At 37.3% G+C, this 26,928-nt stretch overlaps 2 protein-coding genes across 2 annotated transcripts in view; both read right to left on the bottom strand.

Moving 5' to 3' along the window:
• LOC109542193 (follistatin-related protein 5) overlaps positions 1-8,861 on the bottom strand; it is a gene marked incomplete in the record, with an annotated part of 40,701 nt that extends 31,840 nt beyond the window's left edge. Inside the window, 1 exon segment of the mRNA XM_048663797.1 lies at positions 8,691-8,861.
• A 431-nt stretch (positions 8,862-9,292) lies between these two features.
• On the bottom strand, positions 9,293-10,844 carry LOC109542195 (isatin hydrolase). The gene is given in 6 exon segments (XM_019911316.2): positions 9,293-9,649; positions 9,698-9,814; positions 9,878-10,051; positions 10,105-10,305; positions 10,357-10,478; positions 10,542-10,844. Coding segments are annotated over 5 exon segments (759 nt in total). The 5' UTR covers positions 10,712-10,844; the 3' UTR covers positions 9,293-9,649; positions 9,698-9,722.
• Between the last annotated feature and the right edge of the window lie 16,084 nt (positions 10,845-26,928).

Here is a 26,928-nt window from a genome sequence, read left to right as displayed (position 1 = left end):
AAATCAATTTGTTCTTAACAATTTTAATAGCAATTAAGTGCTGGACAAAGGATTTAATTAATCGACTGCGCTGATTCCGTTTTATTGAACTTACGTTTCCTCCGGCGAGCTAATTAAAAAACCAAATTGTTGTGGATGTCAGAACAGCGAAAGGATAAATCGCAAACAAAGGAGAGTTCTTAAAATAACAGAAAATATACCGCCAGGCATTTGTTGCTCTTCCCTTCTCGGTGGAAAGTTTTATTCAAATTTCCCTGTCCAATATAACTCTGGCGGAAATTAAACGGTATATATTTAAGGGGTACTTGAGTTTTCTTAATGGCCGATATTGAGTTTGCACTGGGTCTTTTTCGTTGTAATATATTAAATTACAATTTACTCGGAACTGGTGAGTTTTTTGGGAAGCCGAAAAACTCAGGTTGCAAGCAACGGTTTAACACTTTTTCCACAAATTATTTTATATTTTGTTTCATCTCCATTATCTTGAATGGAAACCATTGAAAGTCCATACTCTAGTTTAGCACATTCGTGATTAATATATATGCTTGTGCTGACTAGCGCTTTTATCTGTTAAGTTTCGTATTGGGTCTGAAACGCTGGCCCGAAACAAGTTAATTATTTTCGGAAACTCTCTGACCTTTCGCGAAAAATAACTTCTCAACTAAATCGAAAGCAGACACTCGAAGCTATTTCCTCGGCCAGTTTAATGTTAAGCAATTTGGTGAATGAGAGGAGCGCAAAGTGGGAATTGAAAAAACTCCGCTGGAGTTACGGTACAGCCCTGGTATTTTAATTACTGCTGTCTGGATTTCGTAAATTGAGGTTTCTGTACTATACACGTTTAATGTAATAAATCAACGGCGTGAAGTGTATGCGGACATTGTTTTCCCGAACGTGAAAATAGGGTTTAGGTTGGTGGAAAATTTAAATTGCGGGACTATTTTTAAGAGCCTAGGACTCAACGAAAATTAATTATACGGATTTGCTCGAAGCGTTTTAATTAAACTGTATTTAGAGACTTTTAAGAGGTGATTTGTATTATTTTTGGCACGTTTGGCCTATGAAAGTATTTTATTAGGGTCCAGCTGAAATTGATTAACTGCATATATCGCAGACAGAAGAACTATATGTGATTATGCGACTGTTCTGAACAAAAAAATCACAAATATTTGCGAGTGTAAATTTATCCTATCTCTCATTAAAATCCAGAACGCGTTTCAATTATTCCCTTTACAAGGAAAAATGCTGGGGCGCTTTGAGGCGTTTAATCCCCACCCTTGCAGTTCCCTTTTGCAATTTACAATTTAAGCAGCAGCTTTAACCTTTAGAACGCGGCCGAATTATTTATGGGTGTTATATTCCCGTTTTTACCGACTTGTAAATATCCCGGCGACTCCTACTTTCATATTTATTTAGAGACAAAAGCGGCAGTGAAAAGGGGAAACATCGCACCAGTCCAGGTGCATTGCTAACCATCTCCCGAAGATCTAGAAGGTTTATTTTGCGGATGGTCGAATTTGCGAGAGCCATCAGCTTCCTTTTACTATTAGCCTGGGATCGGATCGATTAATGCTCGATTGAATGAGAGCGGAATAATACAAAACGGTTATTGCTAAATGTGGCCCACGGCCGAACCCAGCTTGGACACACCACACAAAAACATACAATAAAACTGACAGCAAAATCCAGAATTTCCAACAAGGTTTGTCGAGCTGAAATTATCGCTTCAAGCCATTGTTTGAATACATGGGAGCTGGATGGTTAAAAAAGTTGTTTGCTTTTATTGGGCCCGGATGTTCCGGATTTATTATTTCAAGTTCAATAATTCAAATCTATCATAATTATGGTGTTTCATAGCGCAATATTAAAGGGGGACACTCTACAATGAAAAAATTACATACAATTTTGCAAATAAAATTGACGTGTGTGTTAAAGATATTAAGGGTGGGAAGTTCTCAAATTGACACCCGGTATTTATATTGATATCGCTACTGTGTGAACATTGACTTTTATTCAATGTTTTCGACTAGAAAACAGTTTGGAAAACTCGTGAATTTTGAAGGTGAAGAATTAGAGACGATAAATCTGAAAAAGCATCCAAAATCTTGCTTTATCTGGTTTCTGGTGCAAATTATTGCCTTCGATAGTCCCATTAATTCCCTTTTTATTCAGAATGCATGTCTGCCTAACTCGAAAATTAATTGGACCGACTCAATTGGTCATTCGCATATGACAGTTTCATGGATCGAGCAGGAAACTGTGAGTGTCCTGAAATTAATTTACTGATGTTCTGACGCCGACATTTAAACAATGACGCTCAATTTTTTTTGTCTGCTGCATGATCCGATAAGGGCAGAACAGGGTTTGATCAATTTGAAAATTTTAATTGTGTCCGCATCGATCTATTTGAATCGCCAATGAATTGGCCATCGAATATGCGTATCCAGAATATTCAGCGGATGCTCCAAATCATTTTTTCTTCGTTGTTGTTGGAAAATCGTGGACTGTTGACCCTATTCGACCGTTCGCAACGTGCCCCTCGTTGAATAAACCACAAACTGGAGTATACATAATTTATTAATGTTCCTCTGGTAGACATGACTACAATGTTACATCCGACGTTTTCCTATATTGGTTTGTATATTAGAGCGGAACCCATTGTGGACCGGTACTGAATATTGGAATATTGAGGCTTGATTGATCGATATGTTTGGCGTGGTTTTGTCAATTATCAAGTTTAATTTATAACACTCTGCCAGCACAGTGCCAAAGGCATGAAAAGGGGTTTCATTTCGTGTTATGTACAGCTATAATTTGATGGCCCAAAATAGCACTGTGAGGAGATTGATTTATTAGACTGCGGTTTGTCGAATCCAAAGCTTGGCTGAAAATCAGCTCTGGAAAACAGGGGATTATCTGCATCAATTTTCGTTCAAATTATTTCCTCGGACATCATCTTTGTGCAACACCAGCAGAAATTAAAACAAATTAAACTCCTCAAACATTATCAAAAGAGATAGCCTTTGGAGGCCTTTCCTTGAAACTAATGGGTTTCTAAAAACCCGAAAAACCCATTAGTTTCCCCAAATATTTTCCAATCTCTTATCTCACATTTTCACTTCATAAAGGATGCAAAACATTCATTAGGCAACATTAATTATCGCCTTGAATGTTAATCTTAGGGCGGTTTCATGTCACTCTGCCCTCTTTAATATCAGGCCGTCTTCAGCCAAGAAAACAATTCAGCAGCCATCCTAATAAAATTAAATATAAACATTCCACCGTATTTGCTGCCATAAAACCCGAACTGTCGACTTTAATCAAGCCCGGATCTTATCTTTTTCTCTAAAACTTGTCCGCCAGTTGATTGGCCATTAAACGACAATGTTTGAATCCCCCGAGTACTTTTAGTGGTGCGATTTAAAATTTAGTATTGGTTTTCTCCATCTAGGCAGCTTTCTTATACGCTAGGGCTTGATCGGGAATAGTTGCCAGCTTTACTAAGTAATTGGGAAGTGAACCTCCAGAGGACTAAAATTTCTCTTCAGATGTATTTTAGTTGACTGATTTATTTCCCGTCGTTTTTTAAACCCCTTTCATCAGATAAGCCGATGTGGCAAATTACACGAAAAAATCGAAGAACGCGACATATTTTATGCGGAAAATTTGGAGATGAGAAAACGAATTTGCGATGAGGAGCATTTGGGGAAATTTGTTTTTTTCGAGTTCACATGCGAGTTTCTTCATTAAGGAGCTTCCCAGTTGTGCAAATTTACGGTGTTTCGACCAAAACAACCCTTACCCTTAATCTAATTTCCGTAAATTTCCCCATATCACTCCATTTCCTCCAATTGCCAGCAAAGCGCGATTAAAAACTGAAACTTTAAGTTTCAACTAAAGTCTAAATTATAAAGCCTTCAGGTCTGGTGAACGTTGAAAATGTCTTTGAGTTGAACACAACTCTAATTGTTCTAATATAATACATCGGAACTAAATGAACAATGCGGAAAGTGAACAGTCAAAACCAAACAAAGCTCGAGGCAAATTTGAATCTTCGCCGCCAACCAATATCAGTTCTCTTTGTTCAGCAGCCTTATCCACGGTCTGAGATAACTTCTGGTATTTTAAAGAAAGTCGCTCTCTTTGTGTTTACATTTCGCAACAAAAAAGCCTTTTGTCTGAAAATTATTAATGATGAGTCTTCGTTATAATGCCGGCGTGTATCAGAAAACTGTACGATAAAACAGAGAAAAGGGTTCATAAATCAAAGCGAGATATTTCAGCTTTAAGTCGGCTGTTTTGAGGCATAAAGGTTGCTACTGGAATAGAATGCGGGAAACACCTTTTACATTTTTGCGGTTGCAATACATTAACAGTTTAATCGGTGACAATTTCACCAAAAACATTAAACAAATTGTTTCTAAGTGTGGATTTATTTATTGAAGTAAAATATTTAGCGAACCACACACTGGCAGAAGCATGCAGCTCATAATATTCGTGATAAATTTGATTTATTTTCCTGACTGCGTGTAATTATTATTATATTCTTTTCCTTCCTGGGTTTCAGTCAAAGTGTGAAAAAAAAATTGTAAATCGTTTATTTCATACCGTTTCGGCAAGACAACAGCGCCATTATCAGATTTAAAATTCATACAAACTCATAATTGGTAAACATTACATTCTTTTAGGTCTTTGCTGCCTTTAAGCAAATACCTAAAAGAATGTAATGTTTACCAATTATGAGTTTGTATGAATTTTAAATCTGATGATGGCGCTGTTGTCTCGCCGAAACGTTATGAAATCAACGATATACAAATTTTTATTGACTGAAACCCAGGAAGGAAAAGAATATAATAATTCTTAATAATGTGACAAGCTACTGAAATTGGGGCTAAAATCTGTAAATTTCTGTCGAAAACATCTACACGATTGACTAAGTGTCCCTGTCTCCATTTGAAGCGTTTTGTCGGTTAAAATAGTGAAAAGCTGCTGACTCGTAATGTAAGCAAATTTAAACATTAAATTACAATGCGCCGTATATTTGCTTAGACATTTATTTCGTTATCTCCCGACTTTTGCTGGTAGTAATTCCCCAAATTAGGGAGTACGCTTCTTGGATGGTAATTCCAAAGATTGCCGTCAGGCCTAAAAATATTGGGCCGTATTTAATAACAATACTCGCCAAGGAAACAAGGGTTCAACGTGGGTCTTTTTATCTAAATTAGAGACTTGGGCTCGTCGAATAACCAGGCAGCGACGAAATGGAGAGAATGGCTTATGGGGCCTTATCAGCGATCCCCTGTGTTTTGCAACAACGATATTATATCCAGACAAATGGCCAGTTTTGATTTAACCAATTACACTTTCCCCATATTATTTATTGATGGCACTAAAGCCAGAATGGTTAATAAATAACAAGCAGCTGGTATGGCGTTAGTGGACATCACGAAGSCCACAAGGATAGAAAATAAKACAGTCTGAASTTAATAAAAWGTTTTTTGAAAGCTCACGCAAAAGTAGCATCTAAGCAAACCGACAGCTAATTTTCTTAAGTTGATTTTTGTCAAAGATTCAATATATCAAATCGCCCYATACAATRTGTAATGTTCGTCCCCAAGAAGCGCTGAATACGCGTATTAGTCAGCTTCTTAGTGTGAAAAGATCTATTGGTCCGAAAAATGCAAATTTTTATTTCATTTTAGCGAACCATTCAACACATTTACACAATTACTTTTGGTCAACTTTGATCCCTTTTATCTTTTATAATTTCGACTTTCCATTGAAGAACGTACTTCAAATGTACATAAAAAAACTCTTTTTTGAATTTCCATGTTCCACAGTTCGTTTAACTCTTGAATCATTCCTGTATTACTCGCTTTCCATTACTCCAGATTAAATAAAATCGCTCTCAAACACAATCGCATAACCCGAAAAATCGTTATTTTTAGTTCAATTTCTCCATGTTTAAAGGCAACGTAACGTTTTTATTTTCACTCTCAGCACACCAGTCAATACGCAAAGAAACGTAGATTACTGGAATTGGGTTAGCAACTTTGCAAAGGAAACAGAAACATTCGAAAACAGGGAAAAGGAAACGAACGCCTCAAACATAACCGTTTGTACGGCACTGAAAAGCCCGACCCGCTGCCTTCAAAAACTGTATGTTAAAAGGTAGAAGAAATGTATCTTTTATTATTTGCGAAACATAAATGGAAGCCTGCGAGAATACGGGGCGAATGGATTTTCGTGCATGAATATTTCAGTGACATGTTTCCCTTGATATACATGAAACTATAAGTCAAAATTTAGGCGTGTATGTTTGTTGGCGAATTGAATTACATGGCGTTCCGAGAAATGTATTATGTAGATATTACCGCTGTGTTTCTTCTTAGTGGATTTTGTTCCGGCAAAAATTCAAATCAAACTCTGCAAGCCAGGAAAATTATACAAAAATCCCTTTTTGGAACAAAAAACTTTCAAATATCGCAGTTAATGGATTCAACGTCCAAAACATTTCTTTAGCTAGCATTGGATAATCAGTGAAGGAACTGGGAGAAACCGAAAAAAACCGCATTGGACTTTTTTTGGAAACAACCTGATCCATTTCCTACTGGCGGAGTCTGAAGATAAACGAACTGCTCATCTTAAAGTAAACGCATCAGCCTTTCGCTGAACATCAGTTCCGGAAGCGGAAAAAGTCGCACTTAAACAAAAGGGGGCGATCCGGAAATAAATGTGTTTAGTGCTACGTCTGGACGCGAATCGATTCGTAGTCATCTGGAAAAATTGGAAAAAGACGCCTGACTGACATGGGAAATAGAAGCTGGCTCTTTTAAATAATCGCGTCAAGACGCCGCGTGCATAATAGACTGGAAATTTTACATTTCAAATGGTATTTTTAATTTAAAAGTCGATGGACTTTATGAAGTTGATTACAAAGAGGAATGCTGCTTTAATTAAAGTTTAATACAATGGAGTTCGATCAAATAAACCCTGGCCGTTTGAGCTGTTGCATTTTATGAGCTGAATAATTAATAGTTGCCGACCGTTGAGAGTCTAAAGTTTTATTCAACTTCTGCTAGAACCTGCACCGTATAATGGCAGCACTTCCATTCTTTTCCAGGCTTTTTCAATATCCAAATTGCTCATCTATTTTTCCAGCGAGAGCAAATGCCGTTAAAATTCATTTCAAGCAACTTGATTACATGAGATCGATTTTAGGTAGTATAATTAGCAAAGCAGGAGGATTATTTTATTTCCCGTCCACTCCATTGCTTTCATCATACATTTTGTTCCCCTGCCCAACAGAAATCCTGCAGAAATTCACCGGAGAAATAAAATGGATAGTTGGGTTGTAATCGCTGCAGGAATTTCCCGATTGTAGTTTTATTTAAATTAGTCCATAGAAGGGATGAGACCGACAAAGGCGGCAGCGCTTTTATTTAAAACAGCTTTTGAGTGCACACACAATCGATAGACTAAGGAACGATTCTACTGGCTCTATTCCAAAAATCCATGCTTTCCATTAAGGGAAGCCACTCCAATTAGATTCGGGTGTAAAAAGTCGAAAACCTCGACTTGAGAGTGAGAACAAGTTCGCTAGTGTTTGAATAAGTTAGAAAGGAAATCAGTTGAGTGGAAATGTGCCCGTTCCAAACTGAGAAGGCATACAGTATTTGCACTTTTGCACGAAACACTTCTAAATGAGTTTTGAGTCTCCAGTTTTAGTGCATGATTAACCGAAAAGTTCAACTTATAAACGAAGCAAATATTTTAAAACAAAACGACTTCTTTATTCCACCTGCTCCAGATTTGACGGTGTAGAATTCTTGCGAATAACTCAACGCAAACTGGATCATGCACTTATGTATTATTTAAATTGATTGAGGAAACAAAGAGGAATATTGACGGTTTGGCTACTGAATGCACAAAATCAATAGGTGAATGAATCGTACTGGCTCGTTTCCAGTAACCTAGTTTTAAAAACAGAAGAAGCCCCATCAATTATTTAGATTGTGTATAAGGAAAATCGGTATTGGATATCCATGGGAGAACAGCCAGGTTTAACACGATTTGCGTTTTAGCCCAACTTTATCGGACCTTAATTCATTATCTGGACTGAGGTTCTAAGGCTGTTCGGGACAGCGACTTTGCAGGGTTTTTCCAATTTGGTTCGGGAAAATTGATGGTGAAAATTTGATTTACGTCGGCTGTCCGAATAAATCGATTGTAGTTGGTTAGTTCCACCGATAACACTGCGACTAATTCAGCGAATCTGGGAAAACAATGTATGATAAATTGAACATAATAACCAGAAACCTCGTCGACGCCAGAAATCATACAAAAGTTGGAAATTAATGACTACAGCTATCTCCAAATGCGAGCTTTATATACATGCCAACTCCAGAAGAATTGCTATATTAAATTTTACAAATGATTGGCTGCTGAAAACATCAGCAAGCAATAAAAGTTTTCGTGTGCACAAAATCAAAAACAATACAGAGCGCGTTTCTTTTTTAGACTTATTAAACGGTTAACATTGTTCTTGATGAAGATTGGCCATACATCGGCTTAAACAATCACAAAAATGTCATTTGTTGCTCAAAAAACGTGCCACAGTCACACAAGAAAAATCAACAAAGCGCTCAGCAAACATAGTTTGCGTGGTTACCCTTAAAACCAATACTCACCTTCTTCAGCCGGAAGAAGCACCCTGATTTGAAGGAGCAGAAGGTTGAAAATTAGCTTCTACTGAGAAAACAGGACTGTTTTCCGATACCGACGAACTATAAACTGGTGTGGAAATTCGTGCGGAAAATCCGTGAAAAACGAACCGGCAGTCAGACGCGCTATGTTTCGACGATTCAAAGCAACGTGACTGTATTTTCCACCCCTCGACGTCATAAAGGGGTGATTTCCACAGTTGCCACGTTGACGCTAGTCGGAAAAGGTCCAGGATTTTCCGAAGGCTAATACCGCAGAACTTGACCAACAATTGAACAACAAACGTACAAAAGTACGCAAATTATGTGCCCATTGCACAAACACAGGCAAGCCTTAACAGCATCTGCGACATAAAATGCGTCGATAAAATGTTCAAACACAAAAAATATCTTGCAAATCCCCGAATAGAAAACTGAGATGTTTTTTTTTTTTCAGAATGTCGCTGGTAGGCACCCCATCAGACATTCATAGCTGGATGATGTTGGTGGTAAGTAGGTACGTAAAAACTGTAAAGAGTTTGATATTTAACTGCACATGGACTTATCTCCTCATGTAGTTGTTTAAACAATTCTTCAGCCAAGTTTTTATTAATTGCAACTGAACAAAGTGTTGTTTATTTAATGCTAAATGGGTTGCTGATTTGGCTCAGCTAATATTGACAACGCTGCTTGAGAAAAGAAAGAAAATTATATACATGTGAAATCAATATAAGCGCTAGCGCTCTCTGACGGAATGTCTGGGGATGATTCCTTGGATTCACTTAAATCAATACTATTTGCAGACGACATCCTAATGTCCACACAATTTTTATTATCAAGTGAGTTTTAGCGGATCCAGATGACGACACTGACTCTCTTTTAATCTAAAAAGGCAATTTTCTGAATGTTTTGAAGCCTGGACAAGTATAAATATTGGGTGTAGGAATCTGAAATGCTAAAGCTCTAATAAAACACCAAGAACTCTTCTATTTTACCTTCAGTGCACAAAATTCGAATTTATTAGACGTTTTTAAGGGTGGCAAATATCCTAACAGGAGCTCCCGTTCCATCCTGAATTTTCATGGGAGCAATTACGAGGTCAAATCCTTTGTCTGTAACAAAAAAATGAGTCATGATTTGGTGCAACAGGCAACAAAAATTCCTGGAAAAACTACCTGGAAGCGAATCCAGAATTTTCACGTTTTCCAAATTGTACAAGTTATTAGCTGCCAGGTGTCGATGTGCAAAGTAGGTGGTGGTGTTTCCTGGGTCAATGCTTGGAGTATCCAAGCCCACTCCATAAAATTTCTGGCTGTTCACTATCCATCGAGCTGCTTCATCTGAGAATCCTTGCACCGACACGTTATGTTGACGAATATTCAAACATTCAGTTAACTACTACCGGGAAAATTTAGCGTTTCGCCCTCCAAGTCCAAATACTTGGTTCGATTCTGCCATTATTTGGATCGCCCGAACTGGACCAGCAGCACAGAACCGATTTCAAAGTTCCCATTCTTCGCCTCCCAATCCTCCAAGTGTTTCACGGTCAATCTAGCATTTCTTCCCTGCTCTTCAGCTTCCGCCGTCAGGTTTATTAAGGCTCCTGCAAGAGGAATAATCAGCTTTGCAACAACGCTCTTCAGTTGATGGCAACCTTTAGCGAAGAGCTTCTGTGCAGGAATTTCCGATACCTTGATTCCCTCCTGGTAGAAATGATAAGGAGCATCAAAGTGAGTGCCACCGTGTTCGGCTGCACAAAATTCTTTCACTGAATACCTGGAAAATCGCCAGTTAGCCATAGATATTGCTAGAGGTGAATATAAAGCGCCACGGTCCTACCAATAACCTCGGTCTGAAGAACTTTCAATTTCCTTCTCAAAAGCGAACTTTCGCATTCCTGATATGTAAACGGTGTTGCTGCCAAAATCCCAGCTTAAATCTACCGATTTTTCCAGAGAAGTCACTTTGCTGCTAAGAGCCAGCAGGAGGCACAGTGTTGTTAGAAACATTCTTTTATTAATACGAATCTAGTTAATATGACAACAGTTATCAATTGTTGGGAGGTTTTCTTTCCACAAACAGGCTGATAACAGGAAGACCACAGGATTGGATTGAGCTTGGTTTTCCCCAGAAACTTTTCAAAATTAGAGAGTACAACAAAAAATGTTGGAATGTTTGTGCCACGGATGGTTGATTTGTAAAATTAACCCTCACAGTAAAACTCGAGTTGTTACTTACGTGTAAACGTCTGCAGATACTGTTTCTTCTCTCGTAAAGTTAAAGGGCAACTGACCAGGCCAGTACACAGTATCTCTGCCGAAGCTCCATGTTAAATCGTGGATGAGAACATCAGCAAAACTTGGTTTGAAAAAGCTCACAATGGATATCAATAAAAAGCGCTTCATTGCACGAGTTTAAATTCCCAATAAGCTTAAAACAGTCAGTGTTCCAATTATGATAATGACCCGTAAATATTATTTCCAAATGTGGAAGCGTTATCTGTTCTTTCAGATATTGAGCAGATGGCGTTTAGATCCGTAACAGGATTTTTTAAATTTGGAAATTTTATAGAAATGCCACAGACATTTTCGCTGATTACTTGCCGAATAAATGTCTATTTTTAGTGGACAAGTAACTTGAAATATCGCATCCTATAACTGAATCACTCTAAGTGTAACTTTTAGTAAAACTTCTCCGTTCTAGGAAAAATAGCCGGCAATATTCCGTGTCTGGGCTGACGCAGACTGAATACGCCAATTTTCCACTAAAATTAACCACTTAAAATGCTGAATTCCTCAATTTATCAGCAATGGATTGAAAAATCGCTAGTTTATAGACCTGCATATTTCACTTAAGACCATCCATATCCGTCCTATATGTTTCGAACAATATATCCGACGGATGTGTGCATTTTTAGAGTAATTGGACTCTTTGGGGCAGTTTCCAGCAAATCCAGTGAAATTTGGACGTAGATGGTTAGTTTCCTTATCCGTTTCCCGAGCTCGCAATAATTAACTGTAATTTTGAAAACAATCCATTAAATAAACGGACGGAACTTCTCATATCTTGGACTCTTTTGATGAGATTAATTATTCCGGAACAGCTGTATGTAGTACCTTTGCAGAATTATAATGGTAATTGGATTAAAAGGGGAAACTTTGCAAAGCCGTCTAAATATTATGTTTATTACGAAATGAACAAACTTGAAGTTCAGTTGACAATGACTCGGATAAGATGCTGAAAGTTTCTTCGCTTAGACAAAGATCCCTTTAATGCTTCTTTTGAGCGTCGCGGATATTTCAAGTGAGTTTGTTTCCAGAAAGTTATGTTATATGCTATAAACTAAACACTTGGAAATCAATAATCTTAAAACAGACTGAGCGAGATTATTTCTAAACGTTTACTATGTAGGCCTACAGAAAAGATACAGTGTTCTTGCTAGACAGACCAAACTTCAAGTCTCTGCTTAATCAGACTTTGAACTTTGACGAATTTTTCTTAGCCGACCTTAACTTTCAATGACCCCTAAAAAATCAAGATTTTTGCAGGATTGGAACTAATTTTCGCTGAGAAAAACGGTCAAGTATTCTTAGCAGACGTGCAAAATTTCAAGTCGCTGCATTATTAGGTGTTGAAGAAACAATTTTTTTTGAAGACCTGCAGTTTTTAAAAAACCAACCCCACAGCGAATTTGATTGACACTTTGCCATTTGATCGAAGAGTCCATAGTAAGAAGAAATTTTAAGTCGCTACTTAAGCAGCATTTGAAACAACAAAAAAATATTTGGCAGCTTCCAGCTTTCATATGTCTTCCCAGCGCTTGGGTTTAACTTTTAACCACCCTTGAACCATCGGGACGTTGTCCCATCGGAGTTAGTTTTTGTAAGGAAAAAAACCAAGTATTCTAGTTAAGACTATGGCTTTAAGCCTAAGACGATCAAACTGTTAAAACTTTGATTCATGCGGTTTTGAGGCCACAGTTTATTTTTGGCATCGTTCCCTTTTCAAAGTCGGTTTCGAGCCCAACGACCCTTCAAAAATCTATATTCCATCCGATTCGATTAAATTTATGTAAGCGACGAGAACCAAATGTGCGTAGAAGATGGTGAAAATTTCAAGTCGCTGCGTCTTCAGATGTTGAAGTTACGAAATTTACGAGACCTCGTAAAAATCAGCTCTCTATTCAACTCATCGACATTTTTGTGGCAAAAGAGAATCAAACCCATTTAGTATTATTTAGTATTTTATCGCATCAATTTTTGAAGCAACTAATTTGCCTTTGACGACTTTCAGTTCTCATGTTTGCCGCTCTATCGGACAAAATGAAAGCTTGAACCGTTTGATCCAGTTCAATTTAAGTAGTTGGACTTTCACGAGGACTTAAAACATCGGTCGTACTTTGGCATAATAGATTCGGCCATAAATTACTGGTTTCCTCAGTCCGAAGTTCGTCCAGTTGCCGAATTTCCAACCGCATCTTCGGCACAGAGTGGTGAGGGTTTGGAAATAGCCAAGTTGAAAGCGAAGCTATGGCTAAGTTCCACGACTTGTGGTTGGGCTCATAACGAGGATATTTGCGATTGATTTATATTCGCTTTCCATATTTCTATGACTGGGAGTAATCGGTTTGGGCTTTGACACGTTTGATGGAGATTAAAATGCCTGTTTTTTCAAGTTTTTAAGTCAGTAAATTTTGCGTTCAATTTAAAAAGTCACGGTTAATTCAAATCCCAGAGTACTTTTTAGCACTCTTCCCAGCCTATGTTGCGTAAAATAGAAAATCCCTATATGAATGATCCGGATTTCGCCATATCTCAGCTTATATTCAGCGATGTATAATAATGAAAAATGCAGAAACTCATTTCTTTTTCATTTCCTCTGCTGGGAGGATCAAACCCGAAGAAAAAGGTTTGGAGGATTCAAATATAAATAATATCAGCTTTATGTATTCTTGACAGCAATTCATTATGAAATATGTATAAGTCTTGGAATTGAGTTGGTTTAATTTCTTGCCCATCTGAAGAGCGAATGGGCGAATCAATTACAAATATGCGCATTTCAACAAAGAAAGATTGACTCGCTAATAAAAAAGAATTTATAAATAATGAATGCTGAACTAATATGCAATTAATTAGAGCACCATTATGCGAATTAATGAAACATCCGCAGAAAAACGAGCAAATTTCTTGCAAACAACCGTTATTCATATAAGCCCAGTGGTCGCAAAGATTTATTATATAATCCATGCCCGTAACCATAAATCAATATTATAATAAGGTTATGCCGGCAGGTTATAAATTTTCCAATTAAAGGAATCGTTGTTGTTTTTCAGCTTCCAGGTAATGATAACATAATATAAATTTGTGCCTTCATAAATCTACCCTCACAGCTAGACCGGTTAATATCCGTATACTTTCCGAAACGCAAGGGGCTTTACCGGATACAATTTATTGAGATTATCGATCACTGGTGGTGTTGATTAAGAATCTATTAATAATGATGATTATTATGCAAATGCACACGCGAAAAATAAACTCCTGCTTCAATATGAGAACAGAAAATCATTTTTTTTTTATTTTACTTACTAAATCATGTTCATGGCATAATTTTCAAAATTATTTCGGGAATGTGATATAACATCCTGAAAATACCTGAGATTTGTTATCAGGGGTGAAATTAATGCCTGTATCTGGCCAAGCAGCTGCTACTTGAAAGGTCGGATGATTTTAATCCCGATTACAAATGGCTTTGCCGTAGTCATTAACTTTGCTAAAACCGCTGTGTCGATTCCTGTCACGTGCCTTTTTGATGTGCAGTCATTAGGCGGCAAAAATAAAAGAGTCTCCAAAGAGAAAACTCAGCGGAAAAACAATAAATTGATCAATTCTGGACCCCTAATGGTAAATCTATTAATCGGCGCTGCCGCCGTTTCATTGCGATAGTCACTAAACGGGTTTTGGGAAAACATCGGATAAACTCAGCAAATACTCAGAGCTGCTTCAAAAAACCTTGAAGTGTCTTACCGTGTAGCTGAGTAACAAGGTACAATAGTTTATTAATGCTTATTACACTGACATTTTCGACAAATTTTAAGCGTTTTTTGAGCGTTCATGATCTTTAGCCGACGATTCTTCCTTATTATTCACCCAAACACTTTATGAATTCATATTTGCGACCTTCTTACGTCGAAAGGAATCGATGGAGCTCAAAAACCACGCATGTGAAATTTTGATTTTTGGCCGAAATTTTTCCAAGGGTTGAGGTCGATTTTTTGAAAAAATAAAAATGTTCTAAAAATGTTTTAAAACTTTGAAAAGCATCGATGCCGTAATTCCGATCTAGTTCTTTGCAAATACGCCAGTTTTTAGTGGGGGTTCATATTTTTTACTGTTTTTCCTGTACTCCCAAAACACCACCAGACAACACCCTTAGAGGAATGACGCCAATTTTGAATCACCCTGTACATTTTTTTATAAAACTCTTCAAAATTTAATTAAAGCCTGAGATGAGTTGTGAGCCCTAATACTACTCTCGGTGTTGTGGATTTAAACCCGCCAACACACCCCATTATATTCAACTTTATTAATAAATTTTAATTTACACTGGATGACATAGAGCGGCCGTTATATTTCACGAAAGTTAATGTTCGTGTCTCCTTCCCACTTTGAGCTATTCCGCGACATAACTAACATTTTAAAACTGCCGGAAATATATATTCTTTGTTCCCGGAGAGCAGGACTCTTGCGGCAACACGCAGCGCAAAGTTTAGACATTTTTTCCGAGAAATAAATTCAATTTTTAGTACGAAAAGTGAAAATTATTCTTTATAAGCCTGGGGAAAGCTATTTGTTTAAATGGAGATAAGTGAGTAAAATAATGGTGACAATATCACAACTTTTAAGCAAACCGGCTTCACAAGACGATATATGAAACAAGGCAGACTGGTGAATGTCCGTGTGGGAACGAGAAACAACGACAAACACCATTGCCTATATTTGTTCTTTTTTCTACCCCAAAAATTTATAATTCAGCCTTGTCTCAATTAAAGTGTTAGTAACCCTTTGATGAAAAATTTGCAAATATTTCCTGATTTGATGACCGATTTTTCCTGATTTTTACGTGGCTCTTTCGCCCTGATTGTTTCCGTTAGATGGACATCCATACTCGTCGAAGCTCACCAAATAAATAAGGCTTTCGAAAGGCTTGCAAAGGACGTGCTCTTTATGTGATTTATATCTTAATATTTCGAGCAATCATTCCTCTTAAACGGCCTTCCATTAAGTTCATGAAGTTTTGGGCTGTCGGTCGGGCTTAATAGTTTGCAATCTTCATCACTTTGCCAACTTTCTACCTAATTATTATTAATGGCTTTGATTTTTCGAACGCAGTTTGGGTTGTTTAAGTAACAATGTTCCTACTCCCAACTCGTGAATTTTACGAAAAGGGGAAATTTATTGTCGTTTTAAAGATGGAATTGAAGGGGTATGCAAAAATGCCCCTACAGACTTAAGAGGATTGAAAATAACAGTAATATTCAAAATCCTGCAATAAGTAATCATCGTGAGTTTTGATAAAAAGTGAAACTTGAACTATTTAGATTAGAGTGGGATTATTTCGGGTAAATAATCAGGAATTTTTATACTTTAATTAAAACGGTTGCAGGCGGTTGAGGAATTTCTACAGTGATATCGCTAGAATACATTTTCTGGAAAATTGAGCACAAACAAGTAACAAGCTAAAATAATGGTCATGCTTAATACAGTTACTTTTTATATTAGAACTTATAATCTAGCTAAATGTAGCTTCCGCAACCCTAGTGGCTTCAACGAGCCGAGCCGAGCTCAATCTTCATTTAAAATGTTAGAAGTACCCAAGCTAAAGGGGCATTTTCATGTTAAATAACTTGCGCTCTGGTTAGCAGCAAATGAATGACCTTTTCTGTTAGTTACTCTTTGATAATTTCCAGATGGATTTCCAAGGTTTTTAAATTTAACAATGCAGAAAGCGTGCTTGGCGTCGCAGAAGGAAACGTTACTTTGGCGATTATAGAAATAAAAAAATGGTTTCCCCAAATGAAAACTGCTGCCTGTCCGACCCATGTTCCAGCAAAGTATTCTAAACAGAACAGAGTTCAGTCGCAGCAAGGGCATTTGCAGTTGGGAAAACCTGGCGGAAAAACTTGAAAAATGCCGGTAATTTTCGTTTGAATTCCGCCAGCCCTCTTTTCGGGCCTCTAATATGTAAAACCTTTGTTGTCAACGGTTCTTCGCGCTGAAACCCACGCCGCATAGTTGGGTGTCACGAGGAATGCCGTAAAATAGCCACAATTTATTTTTTCGCAAGAATAATGACTTACCCTAAAAAATCGCACCTAATTTCACACTCGGGAAGCCAGAATAAATGTCGCTGTTCGTTGGCCAACATATAAGATCCTTTTGCGGAAATTTTGAGGAAAAAACAAGCTGTAGAATCCGGAAAATTAGCTTAAATATGCCGATTGCTTAAAGTGGGTGAACTTGAAGAATCACTTCAGGTCTCCAAAGAGCGTATTTGGAAATTATTGCAGAGCAGAGTATTATGAGTTATATTCCGTAGTGGCAGTTTCCAGATCTTATAGGCCAGAGTGTCATTCGCAAAATGGCTAGAGCAGCCACAATAAATAGCCTGCCAGCAAATGATGCCAACAACAGGCGAAAACAGAGGCAATTCCTTAACCGGACTCTAGGGAAATTCGCTCTGCAACACCTGAGCTGATCATTCCGGATCGAGCTCATAAGGTTTTCACGTCGTGACTTGCTTCATATCGAGTTTTTAACTCTTCATTGTGGCTTTCTTTATCCGCTGAATTAACAGCCAGACTGTGCTACTTTGGGAAACATAAACCGGAGTTTTTATTTATAATGCAATGAATTCAGAATGTTTGCTTGGAGTTTAGTAAAATTTTGAGGTGGTTTTTTAAAGCTTCCTCTCTACTTCGAAAGGTTAATTTCTCCGTCATCGAAAACACCCTTCGAGCCGTATCGGAAACGCATCCCTCAAAAAACCTTTTCACGATAATATCGTAGATTTCAGTTTCTCTCCTTTTTATGGAGCGTTGGAAGCTTTAACAGGAGCCTAACAAGGCGTTATCGAGTGTAGAAAATAATCTAATAGATTTCACCCTCAGGACACAGATGCAGGGCTCAGTTTGATAAATTTTATTTCCCATGGGCTAGTCATAACGATTTACTGTGCAATGGAAATTGAATAACTGCGAAATGTACTGTTTGTTAAGAGTTCCATCAGTGAGTATTTACTAAAAACCCCCAAGCCTTGAAATCTCCTCTAGGAGAAACTTTGTTTGTTATCTGATGTCTATTTCCAAATCAATGGAGCAACTAAAATATTTACGAAAAAAGTGCCTTCTCAGCGAAAAAACTTCTCGCCGGACCGACTTTTTCCAGCAAAAAAACTGCTTTAAATCAGCAACTTGTCAAAGTGTGTTTTTTGTTTGCGAATTTTTATTTTTTTCTTTGTCGCAGCGCAAAACAGTTTCCGGCTCTGGAAATTCGTTCATTAAGAAAATTGCCCCAATCAATTAATCTAAAACGTCTCTACTTAAATACCTGTTTTAATTCGAGGGAAATTATAAATGAGCCTCCCAATTCGACTGTTCAAGATTTAGGTGAGGTGATCACTGTTATCTCATTTAAATTTTCAAATCCGATTACTCCTTTTCGTAAAATTAATTATAGTTGTCTTAATTAATTGCCAAATTTTATGTTGCACAGCAGAATTTTACGCTTTCTCCGTTATTACTTTTTGGCTCTTTATTACTCAATAGCGACACAATTTGGGCAAATATTTTCTCTGGCTTAGTTTAGAGGTCGTAATTTTTAAAATTTAACATCAGAAGCCACTACCAAAAATACCTCAATGCCCTCTTCATATATTAACGAGTGGACCCTAACAGCGTACCGATGTTTGTATGTTTGTCCATTCGTTGCCTTTTTCGTCGACAGAAAAGCAATTGGTTTTTCGGCGCCACGAATTTTTCCCTATTTATTATAGAAACAGCAATTAGGGAGAACTAGGTACGCTGACAGCAAAATTCTCGCTATTTTTACTTAATTAACGCAAACTGTAATTAAATCGACCGGCTGCATTTTGCCCCAAAACATATGAGAGCTTGAGTAAATGCAAACAGGCGGTTTGAGCAGCAGACTTGGCTCAATGTTTGGCTCCAGTAGGGAGCTTGATGGTTGGGTAAAGTTTCCATTCATCCTTAGTAGCATGGGAGTAGTTGGAAATGTGCTTGTATTTTGTCAATTAGTTGAAAGGCGCATTGGTTTTGCGCTCAGGATTTATAGACCTGCAAGATCCTCTTGCTAACAACTGAGTTTTAGGTTGGCAAGTTTGAGGCAAAAATGTCCGCGCAATTTTCAATGCACTTAACATGCCATGAGAAAGATCTTTGCATGCAACTTCCACAGTTGGTAAGCACGACAAGTATTTTCGTCAGAACATTCTCCATTAGGGATTAGCATCAATATGGTATGCAACTAATGCCACTTACTAACACCGTTTACCCAGGCGTATCGCTCGGAACTTTTCTCGTAAAATAAGTTAATAGGCGCTGAAATCGGGTCGTACAACTGATAAACGGCTAATGGCAGTTCTGCGGATGCGACAGTACTTGGCTTTTATCGGCTACATTTCACCATTCCCTTAGGGGAAACGTCTAAGTGTGAAATTTGTAATTCCATGCTCAAGGAATCATGAATTTCCCAAGCCAAAGTGCACTCTTCCATCACGTTCAACTTGACGAACTTCTAAACAGGAAGTTCAGTAATTTTTTGGGCGAAAAGGCCTTGCAATTCGGGCAAAATGCAGACTTTGAGTCGATTATGTCCCAAAAAAAAACAGCTGGATTTCGAGTGACTTGCATCTTTAGAGATGGTTTTGCAACTTACAGCTTTTCACAAATATTTCAATATAAAATCACCGTGTTCATAAGAGAGAAAATTCTTTTGAAATCTGCAGTTGTTAGTCAAACAAGTGCGACCATTTTGGATATAGCGTGAAACCGCAAAGTGAAAAGTCAAAGTACTGGCCAAAGTGAAAGTATTCTATTTACTTAGCTAAGTAAACTCCGTAAAGTCCGCTCTGCATCACGAATATTTTGAGCTCCAGTTGGTTTAAGCGGAAGAGAACCTGGAGAGGGTTTATTTAAACCATTTCCCTCGCTCACTTTTAATTAGTGCAATCTGTCTGAACGAGACTATCGGGCTATGAGGCAGTTTAATGAAAATGTATAATACTGCAAGTGAGTATCTTCAAAGATAGCAGAAGCTTAATGAATATTCAGCCGAATAATGTTGATAGAGCTTCAAATATTTGCAGATACAACCAGTTGAGTGGAGAAACAGTGAACTGAAAAAAGTGATTTCAAAGTCCCGAATGGAAATAATGTTTACGCTCCTTAAGAACGGTTCGCATGGAGTTGCAGGAACATTTTAATTGTTGCCAATGTTAATGACATCAGGCGAGTTCGGCTTTCTACGAAATTAACTGAAGCAAAATGTCGCCAAACTAACGAACTTAAAAGTCAAAAGTAAATGCAGCTACGTAGGAGCAAAAGAAACCACACCGCAAGATTTACATCGGCAAGCGAATTTGAATAAGTTTACGAAACCGACCGTTTTGCCAAACGAGTGTTTTGCCTCATATTTGTTTTACTCGGCTTCTGATTAAAATGTCTAATTTATCTCGGATTCCCTTGGCAATTTCTCATTTTATTCCCCGGGCCCAAAACGTTCGTGCTTAATGCAAAGTAAGGACCGAAGCATTTGTTACCGCTCTGATTCCATTCTAGCCAAAGAATCAATGGATGCTTTTCAAACAGTTGCTCAAATATTCAAGAAGATCTCTTTGAGAAAGTAGTTTATTTGGATTCTTCAACTTCTCTCTAGGAACACCGTACAATTGTAATAAACAAAACGTCCAAACAGAAGTTTGGTGTTAAGATAAAACACATCCAATATTCCAGCTAAATCCATATATCACGAACAGCGCCAGGCGGAATATCGAAATTCGTTTGGAAGTTGGAACGGCGACTGAATGATTGATTACATCGTGGATTTTAGAATGTCCGTCTATCTAATTGAAGCAATTCGTCATGATGGGTATCTCTTAGCAGCAAGTTGCTTTGCCGCGAGAAAATTTTACGCAGAAACGTTTAGTCAAGAGTAAACTTATAAATAGCTGAGCTCTGGTTTCCTTTTAAGCGATCTCTGTATCGATTGCGCATCTCTGAAAGAGACAAAGCCATTCGAAATTCGTTTTTACCATTGCTCTAGATGCAATCAAAACATGTTCAACAAAATTAGTTTATTTGTAAAAAAATTTACATTAATTCTGGCAGTTAATTTTTTCCTGTTTTTTTTTTCGTAGTAATCCGTTTGTAAGAGACTGAAATCGACTATTTTCCCAAAAGAGTGAAGCGTTCACGGCTGTTGCACGCAACTGATGAGCCTTCCGAAAGTCCCCAGTTTCAACTTTCTTTTCTTTTTGACCTTCTAGTCCTTTTGCACATAAAACCTATTTTATGGTAAATAAATCTGCAACGCCCAAGTAAATATTTCCATGCGCAAAAAGTTAAATAAATCTGATTGGAATTTGCACTGGAATGGTATGTAGACTATGAGTCCTCGTAAAACGTGGCTCCCTAATTTATGCCCCTCCGACACAATTTCCGTTCTTTTGCCAGTTTTGCGGCACGGCCCGACTATTAAAAAAGTAAATACAGTCTGCACAAGAATCCAATTTAAATGCATCGCACACTTGCCAGTTTAGTGAACGGTTGTCCGATTTTATGTCTCTATAATGCCAATGGAATTCAATATTTGACTGTCCGAAACAATAGCATTAAAATCCTCTAACCCGACAAAACGTTAGTCTTCGGAACTTTTTCCTCGGCTAAACTGTTGCTTTTTCCAAAGTAAAATCCGCCGTTGAATATTCAGCATGTTTCCAAAAAATAATTCAATTTTTCAAATGCATTGAAATATTCCATGTCAAATAATGTAGTCGTGTGATTGCATCTTCATATTCAAATTCTTGGCTGACTTTGTCCGAAACTCGTGTTGAATTTAAAGCGAGAGAGTTATTGCGATGTTGATTGAGTTTTTCTTTGGCCAAACCCGTGGAGTTCGTTTCGGTTAATTTACTATGAAAAATAATTGCTGATTGGATGTTGAGAAGATTTAGTTCAAGCACCGATAAACCAATAGTTTGGCTTCAGCAATGAAAATAAGTCAATGAAACGAAAGCCAAAGAGCGAAAGCAAAAAAGCGTAACGGTAATATTAAATTAACGCAAGTAGTTTTACATGTTGATGCCTTCCAGCTAGTTCATTAACTACATTAGGCTTAGATGAAGGCAGGAAAAATATTCTCGCCAACCTGCATTGTTCAATAGCAGTGTAAACCTATATTTTCTTGCTTACCTATATTCTAGGATCCATTTCTGTTTTGAAGCGGTAAAAGTAAGTACGTATCATAAAATCCAATTGGTGCAAGCAGCAGACCTTTAGTTTATTAAGTTTAAACCGGCATAGACTTTCCTGAGCTCGCTGACTTTATAGGAAAATATCCTGATGGGTCGGGCAAAAATCAACTAATTTGATGAATGGCGATTTTCAAGATGCGATCCATCACGAAGGTCCACTTTTGGCCTTTTAGGTCAACGAGAATTCTAATGCGCGATGAAGACACGTTTATCGATACCGATTTGTCGCAATTCTTTATGGCCATTTCATTTCCGTTCGGGATGTGCCGTTAGGCTCAGAACGAATTAAATTGCGAAACATTGTCCGTATCTAACACAATTTTGCATTTTATTGGCTTATTTTATTATATCTTCAATGGGCAGATGTGGTACATAAAAGCGAATAACAACCGTTGACTGCAAGGAAATTATCACTTAAATGGCATGTTTAGAAATGAGTTTTTTCTCAATTTGCCAGTAACTAGTTGAAGAACTGTGGGGAATCCTGAGCTTCAAGTTTGAGCTTTTCAACTAAATAGCTGGGATTTTTTAAGGCCCTGTTGCTTAATAATAGACTTGCGCTATTGCATTGTAGTAAACCTCGTAATGCTCATTTACAAATGTAACTAAACAGGCTGGAAAAACGGGAGAATGTGTTTTGGACTTAACTCAGACGACCTTTTGTGTGTAAATTCTCCGCCCTCGACTTTGTAACTCCCTTATTTGCAAGTGAAATTGGGTCGGATTTTGAATTCTGTTAATTAAGGCTTTGTGTCGGCTTATTTCTATTTAACACAGCCGCTTGGAAACGATTTATTTATTTATTAATGCCGCCTAAAATCCTGGAAATATTGAATTTTAATCGACGAAAAACCCGCATGAGATGCGATAGAAAATTAACATTTAAAGACAATATTTTCAGTTTTATGCGAAATGTGTTCTGGAAATATTGCATGTGCCCTGTTCGTTAATCATAAAATGTATTAGTTTCGTTATAAAATTGTCATTTAAACGGTACGTAGATGCATATCAGCCGGATATCCGTACATAAATCAAACGGTAAAGCACTATCAATTATTCCTCATAAAATGCCGGTTGTTGTATTGACTTTTTGTCATCCCTTCAATTCGATGCATCCAGAATTTCGTTTATTTTATTTATGGAAATGTTTCCTAGTTAATTCTAATAGTTTAAATAGAATTTTGTATCTTGAAAAGATCTGCACACACTGAACGCACCTCGTCAATGCTATCTGATGGACATTGTAAAGAAGGTCGTTGAGAAAATGGCATCTTGGCATTGCAATAATTACCAAGTAAAGAACATCGAAGAAGAGCATACTGCCAAGAATGGTGACGTTCACCTTTATACTCGTTTCCGGTTGCAGACAGTATGGTAAAAGTTGATTACGAGGCTACGATCGTGTCTTCGAATGGTGAGCTTCGGCTATTCTGACCTATGGGTAAGCTGCGTTACCGCTTACGATAAAATTGGCAATGGGAAACTTGAAAAATATTGAGGATCTCGAAGTTGTTCAAGAAGAGCGATCAAAAAGTGCATTGTCTTCTTCAGGGTTTAACCCGTTTTCAACTCCCCTGAACTTGAAGTTTTTCACTTAAAAAAAAATCGTTCCCGTCGTCAGCTTCATATTTGGCTGAAAAGTTTTCGTTAAGACCACCACAGATTGATAATTTTCAACCCTTGCGATAAATGAATCTGTGAAATTCCCGATAAAATTGTAGGTTCCGATGAGAAATTTGCTATCACGAAATGCTAGAACACAGTCGCAAAGATTTTTCTGCTGTTAATTAGATTTAACCTTATGCTCCCCGTAAGCACTTTCTTCAAAAGCGACTACAGGTCTAAGCTTTTTGCATCGAATTGTTCCAGCAGACGATTCGTGAGAACTGATCCAAAATTATACGGTGTGAACCGTTCGTAGAACTTCCTCGATTATGCTTATTATATTCAGCAGGCAAACAATTTAATTGCAGGTTTTATGAAACAAACTAGAATAATCTTCTATTAAATAAAAGGTTACTTAATTGGCGATGAGGAAAAGTAAACCGTTGCCCGGTTTAACGACACACAAACATAGCCAAGCTGAAGATGAAAGTGGTATGAAATATTTTGGCTGATTCAGTCATTTACCGGCAAAGATTGAAGAAATTTGCAACTGGCGGGTATAAAGCCTTGATATTCTGCTTGCTTGAAGATGGAGAAAATACCAGTTATTACAGTGCGTAAACAACGTAAAACGATCGGTTTTAACATGTTGTTAGTCTCCCTCATTAATTGAAATGGCATTTCGGATTCGTTAGCGGTTTCACATTTGTGGCAAATTGCAATTTATAATGAAAAAAATAATTCCAATCAGTAACTGCATGTTCCATAGGTACTTAGCGTTCAGGAATCAATTAATTTTTTGTGAACTTGCATCTCTAATATGTCTTTAAATTGGTTGAGCTGCAAAAATCACTCGTATTCGTGACTTCAAGACGTTAATTCAACCATTTGTTGTGGCCAATTTTTTAATTTCTATTTCATGGGCGCCAGCCGCTGTAGACTGGTTAATTTCGAATTTTTCGCATTTTTTTCTAATGATTCCTTGTGGAGTTGGTTTTCTTGCAATTATTGAAGCGTCTATTATACAGGGTGGTCTTCAACTAATATGAGAAAGTTCACTGACTTTTTTAAACAAAAATTTTGCGTTTTAGGTCAATTTTGTTGTAGGTTTAAGTCGAAATTTCCAACTATTTTCTAGATATTTCACATTGATATATCTAGTAATTTTTCGAACTTGCTCATATGGGATCCCTAATATTTTGGGGTCAATTAAACCTAACCGAAACAAAATGTATTTTTTCCAGTAGGACAATCGCTTTTGAACAGGTTATTATGGAATAATAATTTTCAAAACTACTGAGTTTGAGAAGTAGTTGAAAGTAGTTGTTCACCTGCCTAAATAAACGCTGTTTAATGTGTGCTTAAGTTTCGTTTTCTTGCAAATCTAAACAGAATATTTATCCAATTAAGAGCTCCAAGAGATCCGTTACTGAGTTCTAAAAGTCAATAGCTGTTTCAAAGATAATCGACTGTAAGAGATATCGACTTGAACCGAGTACACATTTTTGTTTAGCAAATATATGGGAATGAGTTACTACTAAAAACGAAAAATTATTATGTTTTAAATGACTCCAGGCTATTGCAGCTAAGAATTACAGACTAGGAAATAGGAATATTGCATTTGCGATCTAAAAAACACCCAAACACATTTTTTTTGTTAATAGTAGAACTGGTAAAGAATCTATTTAAGAAACGAAAATTGCATTTTCCCTTATACCTTGGAAACTATTAAATTTCTGAGAAGACAATATTTTTACCGCAGTTTTTGTTAGTCAATGAGAGCATCCTTGTATAATTGTCTATTATGTTCATGACATTCGCAACTCCCTATTAATAAAGCATCAGTTCCGAAAAGAAAAACTGTCTTCTCATATCCGCAGGAATTTCTATGGAGCAGAAGACCACTTATAAAGAATATTAGATACGTCAAAGGTATCAGAGCTGTCGCGTGTAAGAAAAATGAGATATAGGAGGAAAGCCGGTATACTACGAAGTGGGTATAACTCTATTACAAAGACATCAAAGGGGGCGACAAACTTGATACGTTCCATGTTGAGAGAATCATTTATTATATTAGAGCTCGTCTATGTAATTAAATATTGTTAAAACGTGCCAGCACGATTGTAAAAACCGGCTACAAAGTTAGTTGATTGCTTGACGCTATTGATTATTCAAGCTGCATAAAGGTGAATATTTTACTGCAACGGATTTCTCAGCTCCATATCAATTCACCTTATGCTCTATAACGTTTTCAATTTAGTCCTGCTCTAATTTCGGCTTCGGCAGGGGGTTTGCAGTTTCAAGCCGAAATCTTTCACGGGCAGATTCGTACCTGCCGAGTTTATATGCAGAGTTCCGCAATAATTTTAATGGTCCCACCGGATTAGGCGTGAAGTTGTTTCGTAACTGGGATAAGGATTACACGAACGTTTAATTTTCTAAAACGATAGTGCCACCTGCTGAAACAAATACAGTTCTTTTGTTTCCGATTCCGGAATTTTCACTCGCTCTTTTTTGTTGTTCTGGCCGCTGTTTAGGCAGCTTGATCGATTCAAGCAACTACTAGTTTAACAATGAATATGAATTTCGATTCGACACCAACATTGGCCAGCTTTCGCAAGCAAAAGGTACATTTTCCATATTAATCGCGTCTTAAACCGAGCAAACAGACACTGTAGTAGTTAAATAAATACATAAAAGACAAATTTACCTTTAATGGAATGCATGTTGCCGAAATATTTTGGCAGCGTAATGAATGAGCAGAGGATAAGCGATTTTTGTAAATCACTTTTCAGTGATAACCATAATGAGGAAATGATGGACACCGCATATTAATAACACATTGACTGCATGGTTCCACATGGTCTAGTCGGGGAAAATAAGGCAATTTATTTGTTAAAATCGAAAGAGTTAGAAAACCGAAGCGAACATTCCTCTGAAGACATCAGCCACTTGCGCTTGCAAAACGACAGGGAGAAATTCACAACCTGTAGAAATATTTAAAGTGTTTGGACTGAAATTCTTAGTAACAATCATGAGGGGCTTGCACGCATAAAACCTTTGAATTTTTAGC

Source organism: Dendroctonus ponderosae, unplaced genomic scaffold (assembly GCF_020466585.1).
Source record: "Dendroctonus ponderosae isolate FM_Combo_2020 unplaced genomic scaffold, Dpon_F_20191213v2 Dpon_F_20191213_2, whole genome shotgun sequence".
NCBI classification, from domain to species: Eukaryota; Metazoa; Arthropoda; class Insecta; order Coleoptera; family Curculionidae; genus Dendroctonus; species Dendroctonus ponderosae.
Note: the sequence above shows the minus strand (reverse complement) of the source record. Positions and strands in the feature narration are given on the sequence as shown.